Below are 17,275 nucleotides of genomic sequence, written 5' to 3'. Positions count from 1 at the left end.
TCTGCGAGGGAAGGATGCTTCTCCGAAGCAGCCGTGTGGAGGGTAGGAAGGTTTTCAAGGTTCTTGGCGGAATGTAGCCATCTTCAGCGAGTCTGCTCAGCTCTGCTATGTGTTAGCGCTGCAGTAATTAAAAAAGGTGCATCCAGCATGCTGCTCTGCCCCACAGAGCAGAAGCACCTCATTAATATTTAACAACACTGGCTGAAACTGGCTGCCTCCAAGCTGTGGGCTTCTTCATTAATTTCTGCTAAGTGCATATTAAACTCTTTTACACTGTCCAGCCTTCCTCCCAGCTCATGAGTCTGCAGGATTTAAACAAACAAACAAACAGCCTATGTTCCAGCTTCCTGGGAAAAGGTGGGAGCTGATGAATTGTGAGAGTCGAACAGAATACACCAGAAAGACTGATTTGCCTCAGGGAAGTGTGCTGCCAGATTCTGCTCGCACACAGGCAGTTCACTTCAAGACATAATTTACCCCTGTGTGGTGCTTGATTATAAAACCAGTTGATGTCTACCTGTTTATGGGGGGGGGGATCTGTCCATTTCCAACAATATGCATATGGTTCAACACCCACCCTACCCCCACCCCCTCAAGGAAAAGCCTCAGTTTCAGAAGGAGTAATGGCAAGAACAGATCAGGAACTGAAAAGTATGTGATGTGTAGTGTGTGTGTGTGTGTGTGTGTGTGTGTGTGTGTGTGTGTGTGTGCGCGTGTCCACGGGAAGGGTAGTTTGCAGCATGAATCCAAGGATCCAATCTGCTCAGCTCTGGACTGTAAAGACACATAAGATGATGAATGACTTGCTAGACATTGCACAAAGCTGCTCCTGGCATATAGTGGTGATTAAGACTGCTGATTTGTGTTTAACATTAGCGCAGTCCCAAGAGTTACTACTTCATCGGAAGGTGGACTCTGCCCTGCAAGAACATTCTGAAACTTAAAAATAAAAATTAAAGAAAAAGATTTCTTTTATTGTTAAGTGTGTGTATGCGCACACACGTGCATGCATATGTGGGTACATGCAAGCACACACATGTGAAAGCTCACATGGGTGCAGTGCCTGGGAAGGCATTGGATCCCCTGAAGCTGGAGTTGCCTGTGCTTGTGAGCTGCACAGTATGGGTGCTAGGAAATAATACCAGCTCCTCTGTAAGAACACTGTGTGCTCTTAAATGCTAAGCTGTCTCTCTAGCCCTTTTCTGAAACTCTGCCACTCAGGAAGCCAAGTGGAAACTCTGCCTTCCCAACAAGCCTTAGGGTTGGTGTGCATGCCAGACCAGGCATAGGCCAGCCCAGTATCTCTGAGCCCACCCCCTTTACTTCTCCACGTAGCAGTGAGATTGCAGGACGGATGCCTAGAAGATGCTTTGATCCCATTCTAGGGATGCACTGGTGTGGGCTTAGAACTGAGTGGCTCTCAGGCCCAGTGGGAGCACTCACAAAGCAGAAGTATCTACTACAAGAAAAGCAATCACCATCCTCACTGGGTAAAGCAGGAACCCAGACTTGGCCATAGAAAAAGGGACCATTGTATCTTCAGCCAAAATTTACGTAGAAAACCAGACAACCATCCCTTAAGCACTTCTCTTGATCTAATTCCACTGTGGTCATCTCTCATCCTTCATGCTAACAGCTTGCTTATATATCTGCTCTGTTTAAATCAGTCTGTTGCTCACTTCCCCAAAGATACACATATTGTTCTTAGTTAATTGGTATAGCTCTGTTACCACTCGCTGACAGAAGCCATCCATAATTACTCGAGATCTATTTGTCCAATGATCTCTTTGCTCTAACCACCTTTCCACCTGGGATAAAACCAGCTCTGTCTAACAGAACCTTCTACACTGAAAATATGTCATACATCTGTGCTCTATTATGATAACCACTAACCAGAGCAGCTAAGAAATTGCATTTTAATTTAATTTTATTTTAATGCAAACAATCACATGCAACTAGCAGCTACTGTAAGTGACTCAGTACTGGATCATAAAACTTAATCCTTTATAATTCTTTTTGTCTTCTGTTATGTCAACTTCTGGGGCAGTAACTCTTATTTATACGTTGTTTATTGCCTTGTTTACATTTTAGCTTGTCCACTATAGAAAGGAAAAGCATGTTCACTTATATTCCATATGCATAAAACCAAAGCCTGACGGAACTGTAGGTATACCTGAAATGGTGTGTGGCAACCTAATCCCTTTCCCTGTGTCTTTTGCCTCCCCACTGGATAAACTCACCCTGTGGATATGACTTCATACTAAACATGGAAGAATTAATCATGACATTCTAAGTCAGAAATTAATATGATTATTGTCTTGAGTAAATGAAACACTCTACATGTCTGTTTCCATCTATACAATGCCTAACTCTTCTAATAGCTAGATAAGAAAATTAAGATCAGTCCTGAAAAAGACTATTACAACACTAGGTACATAAGAGGTATTCATCGAGTTACTGTTGAATGAACAAAAAGAATGGTTAGGAAAGGCCAACTGCTTCCTGTTTTCTCCCTGGCAAATCCCTTCCTCACAAAGAGGGCTAGCCTCTGCAGGGGCCCTCCCAAGGCTTTAGAGCAAGCCCCTCTCTAGCCCCTGAGACTCTGTTAGCAACCTTGGTTCTCTTCTTGGTGGGAATTTGTACCAGTAACTCAACCATGCCCTGATGGAGACTTCATCCTGAGCTGTGAAGAGGTTGGTAATCTTTTAAGCTCCTAAGTAGAAACCCCAGTCTTCTGGGATGCTTAAACTTTTTACCTAAACCTTTTGTTCTTCAGATAGACCCTTCTGAGGCTCAACAACTATCCCTCTTTAAGCAAACTTACCTTCCCTTTGTAAACCTAGGCTGTGTGCCCTTTGGCTCTCACTGATATGGAGATATTGAAGACACCGCTCTCAGCCTACAACCTTCCTAAACTCGCTACAGTAGGTAATGTACCATCCGCTATTCTCTGAGCCTTTCATGCTATCTGAGGAAACACAGAAGAAGCCTGCTTTGGGGTCGGGGCACACCTAAATGGAATGTGTGTGATAATGGCTGGAGCTGACTGAATTGGGAACTCCCAAAAGGAGAATGTAGGAATCAGGTTGTCCCACCGTGCTCACATACTGTCCCACCGTGCTCACATACTGTCCCACCGTGCTCACATACTGTCCCACCGTGCTCACATACTGTCCCACCGTGCTCACATACTGTCCCACCGTGCTCACATACTGTCCCACCGTGCTCACATACTGTCCCACCATGCTCACATACTGTCCCACCGTGCTCACATACTGTCCCACCGTGCTCACATACTGTCCCACCGTGCTCACATACTGCCTTCTGGGATTAACACTAGAGACCATGACAGACAAGACTCGATGAAAAAAAATGCATTTCATTTTTATTTTACTTTTTAAAATTCTATTTCTTTATTTGATTTTATGTGTTAGTGTTTCTCCTGCATTCATGCATATGCACCTTTGTATATGCTTAGTGCTTATGGAGTTCAGAGGAGAGAATCAGTGGCCCTGAAACTGAAGTTACAGATGCTTATAAATCACCATGTTGGAGGCTGGGAACTGGCCCTTAGTCCTCTGTAAGGGAAATGAATACCCTAATTGTTCAGCCTCACTCCCTCTGCTGTGAAAAACTATCTTTTCTTTTTAGTTGTAGTATGAAGTTTATTTCAGGCATGGGAAGGGGAATTGAGAAGGAAGTAGAAATAGAGACACACACACACACACACACACAGAGAGAGAGAGAGAGATAGAGAGAGAGAGAGAGAGAAAGACAGAGACAGACAGAGAGACAGACAGAGACAGAGACAGAAGGACAGAGACAAAGAGATAGAGACAGAGAGAGGGAGAGACAGAAACAGAGAGAGAGAGAGAGAGAGAGAGAGAGAGAGAGAGAGAGAGAGAAGAGCAGAGGCTGGCCAACACTGGAGCATGAGGGCAGAGAGGAGATGGGTGAGGAAGAGGGTAAGAGGGATGAAAAACTTTTCAAACTTGTACCCTAAAACAACTGTTAATAACCCTGAAATCATCATCAAAAATTGCTACTTCCATAGACAGAAACAGTATAAGCACACAGTCAGGTCATGTGACCTCTGCTGTAATTTGATGGTGACCAGGCATCAAGACCAGGTCCCTCCTTTTGATTGACCCTGCGTCAATGTCAAGTGTTCTCTGCCATCTTTTTACTATAAAGGTATGATTGATAATAGAAATGCAAAATTCCAGTAGCTTATACATAAAATTGCATAATGTTGACTTGAAGACAATATGCCTATTACAATTTTACTGGCAAAGGTAATTTTTTTATTTGAAATCGTCTTTGGAGTTAATGAAATAGTCTATATTAAGTTTCACTTAGAGCAATCAGCCTGGGTCATTTGGAGATGAGTTTTAACTTTGAAGGAACTAAATGGAGAGACCCTGTTCCTTTTCAAGCATAAAAGAAATCTCAAATAATAAGATGGACATGGTTTCCTGAGCAACGGTTGACAAAGAAACAGCAAGACAAGATTTAGCCATTGCTGCATTTGATCCTCAACTCTGTCTCTACCACTTATGCAACCACAGTCAGGTAACTTATGAACGGATGGCTCACTCGCTTCTCATTAAGAAGGCAACGGTACGGGGTTGGGGATATAGCTCAGTGGTAGAGCGCTTGCCTAGCAAGCGCAAGGCCCTGGGTTCGGTCCCCAGCTCAGAAAAAAAAAAAAAAAAGAAGGCAACGGTAAAGATACTGACATCACAATGTCTTGAATATGGGTGGGACCTCTAGCAGCACAAATGTTAAGAACCACAGAACATTTTGAAAGGGTTCCTCCTCTTCCCTAAAACTTTGTTTTACTTAGATTCAAACAAGAGTCCCCTAAAAAGGGCTTAAAAGTATTATCACTAGCATTGAAATAATTGAATAACACCTAAAGGCATGGCCTTGAAAACAATGCTCACTTGGATGGATCAGCTTTCATTTACGTGATATGAATCCTAGGAGATCCCTTAAACTCTGGGGTATAGATCACAACTCCAGCAGCCACAACAACCACCATACGTTGTAGGCTTATGCTGTAAACAGTTTATCTGTATCAATGATCCACCCTCGTTCATTAACTAATTCATTTATTTTTTCCCTAGGACCTGAGGAGATGCATGTTATGTATTTTTACTTCATGGTCAAAGGAAATAAAGGCACAGAAATTAAGAAAATTTCCACAAATACAACTTTGCGAATATAAGTGTTGGGATATTTATCCTGGCCAGTAAATAGAATCAGTTAAGGAAATAAAGGCTGTTTTATAGTCTTTTTGTCCTTACTCTCGAGTACTCCTAGCAATGCAGGAAAGTATACTTTGGCCTCAGGAAACACAGTGGAATCATGGTGTGATATGCTCAAAGGGAGTGGACCTCAACAGACTCCATCTGGGAAGGACTTGAGATACTCTGAAATTCATGGTCTGAATACATTGATACGTGCTGTGCTTAGAATGTGAAATGTCCCTCCTAGGCATCAGAATTTATTCCCAAGCTAGGAGCGGTGTTTTGGCAGGCAGGGGCAACATTAGGAAGTATATCTTCTCTGGAAAAAGTGAGTCACTACGGGTAGGCTTAAGAACTTTACACCCAGGCCTGACTTCTTGTCAGTCAGGCATGACTTCCTGTATGCTGTTTTTTGCCTGCCTTCCTCTTACTCGTAGAGACCCAAAGCATATTCCTGCTCTCACCGTGCTTGATAAGCCCTGAAAACAGCTTCTTTTTTTTTAATCAGATTTTTTTCCCTGACCAGACATAGTAGGAGGAAAAAGAGTCAAGAAGATGGCCCTGATGCATTTGTTCTGAGTGTGCATGATGTATGTTTCTTCTTTGGACAAGTCTATAAGTTTTTCTCAGCAAATCTCTACTAGGACAGTAGTTTCTGGTTCTGACTCATTGTTAGCCCAGATTCAACACATCTATATTCCTCACTAATTGGTAGTTTACACTTCCAGATTTATATTTCAAGCATTGTAGAATTTTAAATATGAATACAATAGTACATTGAATAGAGAGGTATATAGATAGGCATCCATTTCTTTATGGGATGATGGGCATTTAAGTTGCTAATTATGCATGATTTGTCTTTTTTACTTATTGGATATTTTATTTACATTTCAAATCTTATCCCTCTTCCCAGTTTCCCCTCCAAAAACCCCATCACATCCCCCCTCCCCACTGACTCTATGAGGGTGCTCTCCAACCTACCCACCCATACGCCCCTTGGCATTCCCCTACATGGGGGCACTAAGCCTTCATATGTCCAAGGGCCTCTGCTCCCATTGATGCCCAACAAGGCCATCTTCTGCTACATAAGCAGCTGGAGCCATGGGTCGCTCCATGTGTACTCTTTGGCTGGTGATTTAGTCCCTGGCTGCTCTGAGAGGTATGGTTGTTGATATTGCTGCTCCTCCTATGGGTTGCAAACCCCTTCAGCTCCTTCAGTCCTTTCTTTTCCTTCAGTCTCTGCTCCAAACTTTGTCTCCATATTTCCTCCTTTGAGTACTTTGTTCTCCCTTCTAAGAAGGATTGAAGCATCCACACTTTGGTCTTCCTTCTTGAGTTTCAAAAGAGCTTTTTTTTAAGTGGCTTCTTTCAGACATTTTGTTACCACAGTGAGAAAAGCAGGAAATACATTATCCACATTATACTTCTAAGGAGACTACTAAGTCTACTTATTATGATTATATGCTGGTCTGTGGTTCCTAATTAAAATTATTTTTCCCAGGCATGAAAATATTCTGACTTTCAAAAGATCTTCTAACACAAAAAGGACCCTGCTGTTAAATTTTAAATTCTATTTGGTACATCTCACTTTAATGAATCTCACCAAAGCCAGGTTATGAAAGAATGAGGAATAGATACGGAAGAAGCATGATCACCCTACACAAGTGACTTCCGGTTATCCATTGGAGTTCCACTAATTCAGGAAGAAAACAGTGGCATCTAGACCAGAGCTAGATAAAATGGAGATGAAAGGAAAGCCATGTAGGGCTAGAGGCTCTGCCCTCTGAAGTATAGTTTGCTATTCTGCACCAGAGAACGCCAAACATACGTCTGCCACTGCCCCATCTCCTGCCTTGATCTATGTATACGCTGATGTCTGAACACCAGCTGTTTCTTCTAACCCAGAATAATCAATATAAATTATCAAACAGAGCTTCAACTTCTGACCGAGTACAGAGGAAGCATTCATCTAAGACCAGAGGGAGAGGCACATATTCCCAGAATTGGGGAAGTTTTGACTCTCTTAAGAACGACATTCAGAAACATGTTACAGCTCTTACTGTGGAGTTGGCAATGGGATTTTAACAGCAAGGGAGGTCAAAAGCTCCTGCATTCACAACACTTACATTCTACTGGGGAAAGACAAATGATGACAGAACATTCAAAAGCACCATTACTTCATAGGGTGAAAATTAACAAGACAAAACCAGGGTAGAATGCTAGAGAGTGCTGGGATATATATATATATATATATATATATATATATATATATATATATATATATATATATAAAATAGTGAGGCATCTTCAGCATTTCTAAGAAGCTAAAATATTTCAAGAAACCTGAGTGAAACTTGGGGAAAAGCATTGTAGTCTCCATTCCTTTTCCCAGGAATGAGCTTGGATTAATGGCTGCAGTTGGTCCTGTGGCTTTAATAAAGCAAATGAAGGAAGATCAATAAAAAAGTAAATTAGATAGAAAAGGACACAAGGCCAAAGGGCCTACAACAGTACAGTACCTTAAGGGAGAGAGGAATTCATCAACTTAAGTACAGGAATAATAAGATCTGATTTGGAATAAAAAAAACCAGTAATCAGCCCAGTAGGTAGGCCTGCAGGCACACATCCAGGAGTTTAGGGTTGCAGTGGTGAAACTGAAGTTAGAGTGGTAAGAAGAGCTCCAAGAATGGAGAGAAATGCTTTTAGGGGCAGTGTGTTTTGGAGGGACAACCTGAAAGGGCTCATAGCTGACCTGGACCTACAGGCAGGGAGAAGAGAGGTCAATCCCTCCTGAGACTTTGCTCTCAACCACTGTATAAGTGGCTCTGTGTGTGCTTAAAACTGGAGAAACTGGGCCAGGACTATCTTCCAGTAAAAAGGTTTCTTCAACCATACTATGTCACCTTTCTTAGAAAACCAAATTTATGTCATGTAGATTAGACAGACTTATCTCACAGAGGAGAAAGGAGATGGGATCTGGAGGTAAGATATTTTCATATTTGGGAGTCATCAATTGTAGGAAAGATTAGAAATCAGAAATATATACATACATATGTGCATATGTATGTATATATGTAAATGTTGCACTTTTCCATTGTCCTTAGAGGGAGAGTTGTAATCAAAAAATGAAAGAGACCAAAGAATTCCAACACAAAGAATTGACCAACTTGCAAGCAGATGGAGATGCTAGCTACCTCTACATGACAAGTTTGATGTTATATGTGCACAAATATTACATGTAAAACTTAAATATGTAATAATTAAAAATAAAAATCAGAGGAAAAGAAGACAGCGTGCTCACACGCGGGAGTGCAATTTGAGAGAATATGTATGAAGGTAACTGCCTAGGACTGTAGCTCTTTAAGCCACGTCAGTGCCCTTCCCCACTCATCCAGGACAATCTAATACAGCTGGGGAGATAAGGGAAAGGCTGTAGGAAATGCTGCTCAGACAGCATTGCCATTCCCCACCAATATGCCTCAGTCTCCCCTTCAGGGCATGCAGACTTCCTGCCTGGTTCAGCAGCTAAGGACCACAGATGTACATCCTGCATCTGGGTGTAACTTCCCTCTACTAACTCCACCAGCCCCACCCACAAGCAGGTAAATATCTAGTTGTAACTCAAGATGAAATTTCAAAGGACTCACCATTCGAAGTCCCAGTCCGCACAGACACAGGGTTCTGATGTCACCGACCCAGAGTATTCTCTGCCCAGGGCACACTGAGCACCTGGCTTGCGTTTCTTGAATATTTTCCTTTCCCCCATGACACAAGGCTCTCCCTTAAAGAGAAAGCCCATAGTAAGACAGGCAATAAAACATACAAGGGGTGAAATAAGCTGATTGGTCAACAAAAGCACTCTCCTTTAGCATTCAATGCAGCAATCTCATTTCTCAGTAACCAAGCAGGAACCTTAAGGACAAATGTGCAAATCATTTATGACCCAATGAAAGGACCACTAAAGATGGCTGGCCCAGGTACACCCCTCTACACATTGTATCTGTGATGTCTATGTCATACTGTTAATTCTCCAACTTTGTAGAGCACACAAATACTTCAGACTCTACACACCAGCATACCATTATCCAAATGGCTTTGTCAGCTAAAGGAATAAGAAGACAAGTTCTGGTATATGTTTTTACTATGTAATCTCTCTCTCTCCCTCTCTCTCTGTCTCCCTCTCTCTCTCTCTTTCTCTCTCTCTCTCTTTCCCTGCCCCACCCCCTCTGCTCCCCCTTCACTCTCAAAAATGATTACCCTAGAGTCCTAAGTCTTAGACAAGGGCAAAAAGAATAAAAGATAGTAGAAAGTTCAAAGACCCAAGGATTGGGAAGAATAGAGAAGTTTGTCTATGTTGCATGAAAATAAAGATCTGCCACCACTAGACCTATCCACCAAGCATCTTTTCTCAGTATCACTTTTTTGGGTGATTTAAGACCCTTACTCCAAGTTGCCCTGAGACACGCATGCTATTACCTGCCAAAATAATAGGGCAGATAAGCATACTATCTCCCTTCCTAACTACCTGGTACTCGCTTCTTTGCTAATTGATCTGGCATCTTAAGCTATAGTCAGTCACACCTTCTCCTTCAGGAAATTCAGTGACGTAATGAGTACATACAGTCCTGGGTTGTATGTTATCTACCCCTGTTGGTCCTGGATATTGACAGTTAATTTCCTCGTAGTCACACCACACGTTCAAGTGACACACTGCCTCCCTTTCCTAAGAGAATCAGATCACCGAAGACTTAACCCAGATGGGAGTTGTTCTGCTGCTAGAGAGGCCAGCACACACCACTCTAGGGGTACCTGATTGAGCAGGTGCCAAGTCTCAAAGTCCTCCTTGGTACAGCGCCGGCTGAAGATAGACTTGTAGTCCACTTTCACCAACTGCCATTCGGAGCGCAGGTTGAAGTGGCCAAAGACTCTAAGTGTTGAGGGAAAGGGTGTGAAAAACAAGCCCAATGTGAGTGAGTATGAGAGCAGACTCCAGAGGGGGCTATCAGGACAGCCTAGACTTTTATTTTTCCAAAGTTGAGGTCCTTAAAAGAATGGCCTCACTATTTAATGTCCAGGGGGTGCATATCTCCAGCCAAATGGCTGTCAATCACAGTAGGTTAGGATCATTCATTTTTATTGCAAAATTACTCTGTGCTTTATAGGAAGCATTCAAATAATCGACCACCCACATGAAGCCATTCTTTGCATTTTGAAACACAGAGGTTTTACAATTGTTTTTACGGACTTTGTCCATACAATATCAGGACTACTAGTTTGTCTACTCAAGTCCCGTGATAAAAATAGTTTCCTCATCTATAAAACAAGGTGTGTGTGTGTGTGTGTGTGTGTGTACGTGCGCATGTGTGCTCACGTGGGCATCCTTGTTAATTTGCATTTCCACACATTTGTATATACTGGAAATAGTAAAATATATTACCTATGAGACTACTGGTGCTAAAGTTCTGTGACCATCTCTGTGCATTTTAATTGAAATTCGCACTCTATGTCTCATATGAATGCTTATTCTCTTTCTGCCCTCCTTGAAAAATCATAGCATTCCAATAAAAGAAAGTCATATTTATGTATAGTAATGAAGAATGCCATCTGAGTGGTCCAGATAATCAATACTGACCTTTGTAAAGCCCAGTTGTTGATAGGCCTATAAATATGAATGATCAATCATTCTAGAAAAAAATGAAAAAAAAAAGACTGACCATCAATTCTCCACTAGGGTGGCGTGTCATGAGATTATAGTGCAAAGCATCTATCACTGTGATGGAGAGGATGTGAGGCTGGTCATGCTGGAGGCTCAGAACAAGTGAAGTCTTTCAAAGAACTGGAGGCCATCCATTTTAGCAAGCTTCAGTCATATTACCAGCCCTGCATTCTCCTCTGCCCTCACTTAGGTATTCTTATCCTGATAACCCAGGGAGTTCTCCTTGGGATGTTTCCTTTGACTTTCTGGAAGATGAAGAGGCTTACAGGAGTGGGATAAGGACTACAATAAATTATAAAATGTGGAGAAAAAATAAGATTGGTTTTGTAGATCATCTAACTTAAAATAAATCTTGGGAAACAGCTTTGAATGTATTATCAGATAAAAATTAAATGAAAAGTTTACAGCCTTATCTAAAAGATTAAACAGACTTTGAGGGAGAAACTACACTTTATCAAGACTTTTTAAAACCTTTGCTTGGTTTAGAGGTCTAGAAGTTTTGAACCTAGAATAGTCCACATATATAGCTAATACTGCACTTTTCCTGAAATTTCTATGTCTTTTTTCTTTTTCATTATTGCTAAATACATTAGTTTCTGAGTCCAACAGAGAAACATCACGTCATGCACAGAGGTATTCCCATTATTTAGTTCTGAATCTAGCCAGAGGGTGCAAGTCAGCCCGTTTCTTTTTTGATGTATTTTGTTTTTTTGTTTCTGAGGCAGGCTCTTATATACCTCAGACTGACTGAAATGTATGTAGCCAAGGATGGTCTTGAACTCCTGATCTTGCTGCTTCTACCTCCGGGATTATAAGAACGTGTCAGCATATTAGCTCCATTAAAATTTTAACAAAACAGCTATCTCTTATGATAAAGTTCTACTTGCTTGACAATAAGAGAGCTAAATTAATAACTGAATCAGTAAAAGCCTGAATTATTGAAGATGATTTTGATAAATATCTCTTTTATTCTCTTCTCAGATATCAAAATCCTCCCCCATTCACACCCTATTTGCTGCATTAAGCCTTCCTTGATTGGAACGATCTGAGTATCAGGATGCTAGTCATGTTAAAGCAAATATTTCTCCTTACTCTAAACAGTTATTTCATGGCTCACAACATACATCTTGTCAAATTAATCCTATTCATTTCTATAAGAAGATTACTAGGCAGAAAGAAGAAAATACAAAGTACATGATTTACCTGGATGTCAACAATGCAGGTAACAGGGTTTGCAGAGCAGTTTTGAAGAAAAAAATTTAAAATGTGAGCCAGCTGCTAGTAAAGTGATGTGGTTGAACAACACGTAATTAGCATATTGAAACCTAGAGGAGGGATGTATGGGTAGGCAGCTCGCAAGGTTCTGTTGTCTGCTTTTCTTCATTCCTCATTCTTATTAAATGGCTTAAAGATGTGAAAATGATGTTTATCACAAAAATCTAACTTTCCGATGACACACAGCTAGAAATAACAGTCAGTATGCTTTACAGTAGAATCAGGATCCAGCAGGTTCTGATAGGCTATAGATAGAAAGAGTTTAATAAGATGAGATATGATAGGGAGAAAGATCAAGACCTCTTGCTGGTACCAGCATATAGACTGTATAACAGATCTAGCTTCAGACAGCCAAGGGTATATAATAGCAGCAGACCTTAAAGGGTTTCTGTCTACATGCATGTGGCCAATGTAAGTGACTATTTCAACAATGTCAATGATACTTTAGATAATCTAGAAATAAATCAACAAGATTGTATATGTCACCTAGAACAAAAGAGGTAATACACAAGATTAGCCAGAGCACAAGGAAAAAAAAATCACAGTTACTGTAAGTTGTTGCCATTTTAAAAGCACCAAGAGTGTGTTAAAGGAATCAACTTCAGCTAACACATAGGCTGCTGTTGAATAATCTAAATTTTAAACAAAATCGCATATTTATTATGGCATTCATATTTCTTTCTGTATAAGGTATTTTATCAGAGCATTCCAAGATGTCTGTGGTGGCCAAAGTTTAAATGAGTGAGACATATTAAAGGTTGGATTGAATGGTGGTCTTCAAGAGGATGTGAATATGTCCTCATCCTTGAAGCTATGGTGAAACTTCATTTGGGAGAAGGAGCTTGCAGACTTAGGTCAACAACAATAAGAAGAGAGCATCTTGGGTCACTGAGGTGGACTTTCAATGCAGTGGGAAGTATTCTATAACAGGTAATGAAGTCTGGTAGGTAAGTACAAAGGCCCTACGAAGACAGAAGTATAAATCAGAGGTAGACAGGCATAAGCTAAGAGATGCCTAGAGTCAACACCAAGGGAAGCCGGGATAATGACTGTCACAGTACATGATATATTTGTATAAACATTCCTATATGTATCCCGTACTATGCATAAGTATACTCCAGTAAGATCTTGTAGGGTTTTTTTTTAATGAAATAGATATGAAGAGTAAGTTCTCCTGAAAAATCCTTTGATTTTTGGAAATTGGCTTCCATTATTGTACAATACCAAATACCATTTTTGAAGCCATCTTGTCTATAGCTCGTTACAGAGGTCAAAGGACACCAATGTTGATGACGAAAGGATTCACGGCCGTCTTCCATCTTTATGTTGAAGACCGTGTCATCCCAGATACGTCTTGGGAAAAGGGAAAAGAAATAGGCATTCTGAGGGGCTCACAAGTGGGGAAGCTTGTAATGTGTGAGATGACTCTTAGCAAATAGTGATGGATAAGGGGCAAAGGGTGCAGTAGTTAGTGTCTGTGAGGCTGCGTTATCATTCCCCAGGGTTGATGCTGAATAGGAATTGACACTGGTCCAAGCACACATCCTATAAGAAGGTTTGCTACCTATCATTAGTATATCCTAGGTGCCTAATATCAACATTGCTCTGATGTCCCTGATGATGACATTGCTATCCTCAAACCACACTTTAAACAATGGGCAATAGCTTCCACAGGAGACCGTGAATTATATAGAAAGCAAAGGTATGCATGGGAGGAACTGGAGGCAGCCAAGGGAAGGAGGGAAATGATGCCATTGCATTATAGTTTTTAAAAAGAATATGATAAAAAAAATACCCTCATATTTTCACAACTCAACATGGGGTCAGAGCCCTGAATCTGAGGCTCATGAATGTGTTGGCAGCAGCAAAAGACTTCTGAGTGGTAATATCTAGAAGTTTAGTCAGAATTACATGTTTAGTGAATCCACGGTCTTTCAGGAGGCATTTACCCTGCAGTCTTGGTTTTGAACACATAACGTGCGCTCTCTGCACTGAGCATGTCATCACACTGTGTAGTAGCTCCTGGAGCAACGTTGTCCCAAACACGTCAGCCCAGATTTGCAACTATTACCCATCATGAGCTGAAGTGTTTTTACTACAGAGAGTAGCCTGACCTTACAAAAGCATAACACATTAATTAAAAAAACAAAGACTTTTAATATCCTCCATACAATCATTTTCTAGCACGTCAGTATCATGTAAGTTTATCTTTTGGATTACACTTTGAGATACTCTTTGATTTTAGATATCAGCATTGGGTTTGAGTTGCTAGAGAGTTTCATAAAAATTTTAAAACTGAATTTTTGCTCGGGTTTATGACAAAATTTTCAACAGTTTCAGAAATAGCCCTAAATGTACTTTTGACATTTAGTTCTCTGTATTTATGTAAAATAACATTCTCAGCCTTGAGGATTGTAAAAGTAGACTACCAAACTGGAAATGCTGAAGATGTAGAAACACTTTCTACATGCTGCAGTCCAAAATTTTCAGTTAAGATTTAATTCTCCATGTAAAATAAGTACCACATCCATCTCATTAGCAGGCAAACTCATTTCCATCTCTATTAGTGGTAAAGTTATATGTGCATTGAAGAATTGTATTATTTTCAGTAAATGCTTAATTTGTATTCCGACTTTATGTGCCTATGAACCAGAGTTGCACAAAAGTGTCTCAGGTGAAAGGGGCCCTCCAGGAATTCTTCATTTTCTGCTTTTTATTTTATTTTATTTTATTTTTTTACATTTTCTTTACATTCTACATTTTTACTCAAGGTTGTTTGCTTTTTAACTAACTAGAAACTTTCAAAGGTTAGGGGAGCCTTCTGGATGTATTTGCAGCCTCTAGAAAAGAGAAGTTCCTAGCAATACTTGTCGTTGGAGAGAATGGAAAATGGATTGTGGGATTGATTGAAGAAACATGGGGATCTTGCAATGTGAACTTTCCACGACTTTTCAAGACTTTTGCACAAAGAGCTGGTCCTTGCCATCTTATGAAGCTCTACCATCTTGGTTGAATTGTGATAACTCCCCAAACTAGATTAATTTGGCTTCCAGAACTGAATTGGTTTTTTTAGACTCCTGACCTTCCTGTCCTCACATCTAGTCCAAAGACAGCATGTGCTGTGACCTACACACTCATCAGGTAGTACATGACCTACCATTCCTCTGCAATGTGTAAGAAGTAACTTGTACCCTGCTGTGTGGTCCTGATCGCTCTTCAGAACTCTATTATGTGTCAGTCTGTCTGGGCATGATATGCTTTTTAAAGGGAAAGTGAGAAAGGGATGGAACATAAAGTTGGGGTAGGGAAGTTGGGGGGATTAGAGAAGAAAACCATGACCAAATACATTGTATTAAAATTTGTTTTTCACTTTTAAAGGTTTTAAAAAAGATCTTGCTTCCAAATGTTAATCCATTTCACTATTTCCCTTGAGTCCTAAACCTGAAAACTTTCAGTTTCCAGCTTGGCTAAATTCACTGCTACCAACAAGACTTCTCTTTCTTACACCGTCACAATAAACCATTTTAGAACCCCCTTCTTCAAAATCATATTATTAGTCTCTTTTTAAAAATACCTTTTAAATTATTATTGTTTTATTATTTATTAATTATTACTATGTATTACTCTTACAATTATCATCATTACTTTTATTAATATTATTATCACTATATTATCACTATGTGTGTGCATATACGTACTTGCATATGTGCCTATGTGTACAAGCAACTTACAAAAGTTGATTCTCTGCTTCTACTATGTAGGTTTCAAGGAATCAATCTTAGGTTGCCATACTTGGTGACAAGCTCCTGGACCTGGTGCACCATCTCCCCAGCTCCTGTTGCCTTGTTCTTTTTCTTAACTCAAAGAAACATAATAACTAATACAGATTTAACTCTCATTAAGTTAAATAATGCATGTGAAATACTTAAAATCCCGTAGACAGCAAAGATACATCCCCATCACCTTTCTTCTCATTGATAGCATTCTTCTCATTGATAGCATGACTACAGACTCACCCAATGTTGAAATCAAGGTCTTTCAATATCCTTGACTTGCAATCTGTTTTTCAAAGTATGCACTACCCCACATGTGGGAATTTGTCTTTTTTTCCCCCTTCAAACTGAGCCTTGAAAAAAGTAGACACCTCATACATAAGTATAGATGGCTGCCTGGAAAGAGGTGCCCTGCCCTTTGGTTCCCCAAGGAAGTTCTCCTAACCACAGGAACAAAATAAATGGATGCTCTGAGCCATTTCTCATTATATGGATTTTCAGGGAGAAAATCAATTAAAATTCATTACTCCTTTTTTTTTCCTTTTTACCTTGCTGTATGCATTTTTTCATGTTTTTGTCTCTCTACTTCAGATTCATCTTGGGCTTTATGAATCTAAGAGACCATCACAATCTTTGTTACAAACTTCTGTCCTGCCTAATGTCTACATTGCTAACAAGACACTTGTCACAGGCAGCACTGGGTTTTTGTAAAGACATTAGAAGGTCTGATTTTTCCTAATACCCTTTTGCCTTACAATTAACTAGATGAACTTGAACATCTACTGATGAAATACCTTACTGAATTCTTTAAACTTCTTTTAAAACACTGAACTCAAAATGATGGGATGCAGAATGTGAACCTCTCAAAACAACTTCTAAAAATATATTTTCTTTCAGTTTTTGTGTCCATCTCTAGACACACAACTTGTCCATCTCCTGATAAACTTGTAGTCAGTGGATTTATCTATCTGTTATAGTCATCCGTCTTTGCATTCATAAGTGCTTCCTTCATACAACAGGTACTAAATTAATATAGTTCTTGGTTGATTAATGAATAGCATTAATCACACAAAATCAATCACATTTTTCAACACTGCTACCAAAGCTTTATCTCCTTTTATTTCTGGGTCAAAGAATGTGATTGAGTCCAATGTCCTTTGAGATTTAGAAGAATTAAAAGAATCTTTGGAGGAGCAGGAATAAAAGCTACTCTATCTCTGATCATCCTAGATTCTGTTAGGGTTACCATAACAAATGTA

The 17,275-nt window shown here is 40.1% G+C and overlaps 1 protein-coding gene across 1 annotated transcript in view; it reads right to left on the bottom strand.

The window, feature by feature from the left end:
- The window catches only part of Sorcs3 (sortilin-related VPS10 domain containing receptor 3), a 618,610-nt gene that overhangs the window by 49,363 nt on the left and 551,972 nt on the right, over window positions 1-17,275 (bottom strand). Inside the window, 2 exon segments of the mRNA NM_001106367.3 lie at window positions 8,900-9,033; window positions 10,062-10,179. Of these exon segments, the coding sequence (NP_001099837.2) occupies window positions 8,900-9,033; window positions 10,062-10,179 (252 nt within the window).

The sequence above is a fragment of the Rattus norvegicus genome, chromosome 1 (genome assembly GCF_021556685.1).
Source record: "Rattus norvegicus strain SHRSP/BbbUtx chromosome 1, alternate assembly SHRSP_T2T, whole genome shotgun sequence".
Taxonomy (NCBI): Eukaryota; Metazoa; Chordata; class Mammalia; order Rodentia; family Muridae; genus Rattus; species Rattus norvegicus.
Note: the sequence above shows the minus strand (reverse complement) of the source record. Positions and strands in the feature narration are given on the sequence as shown.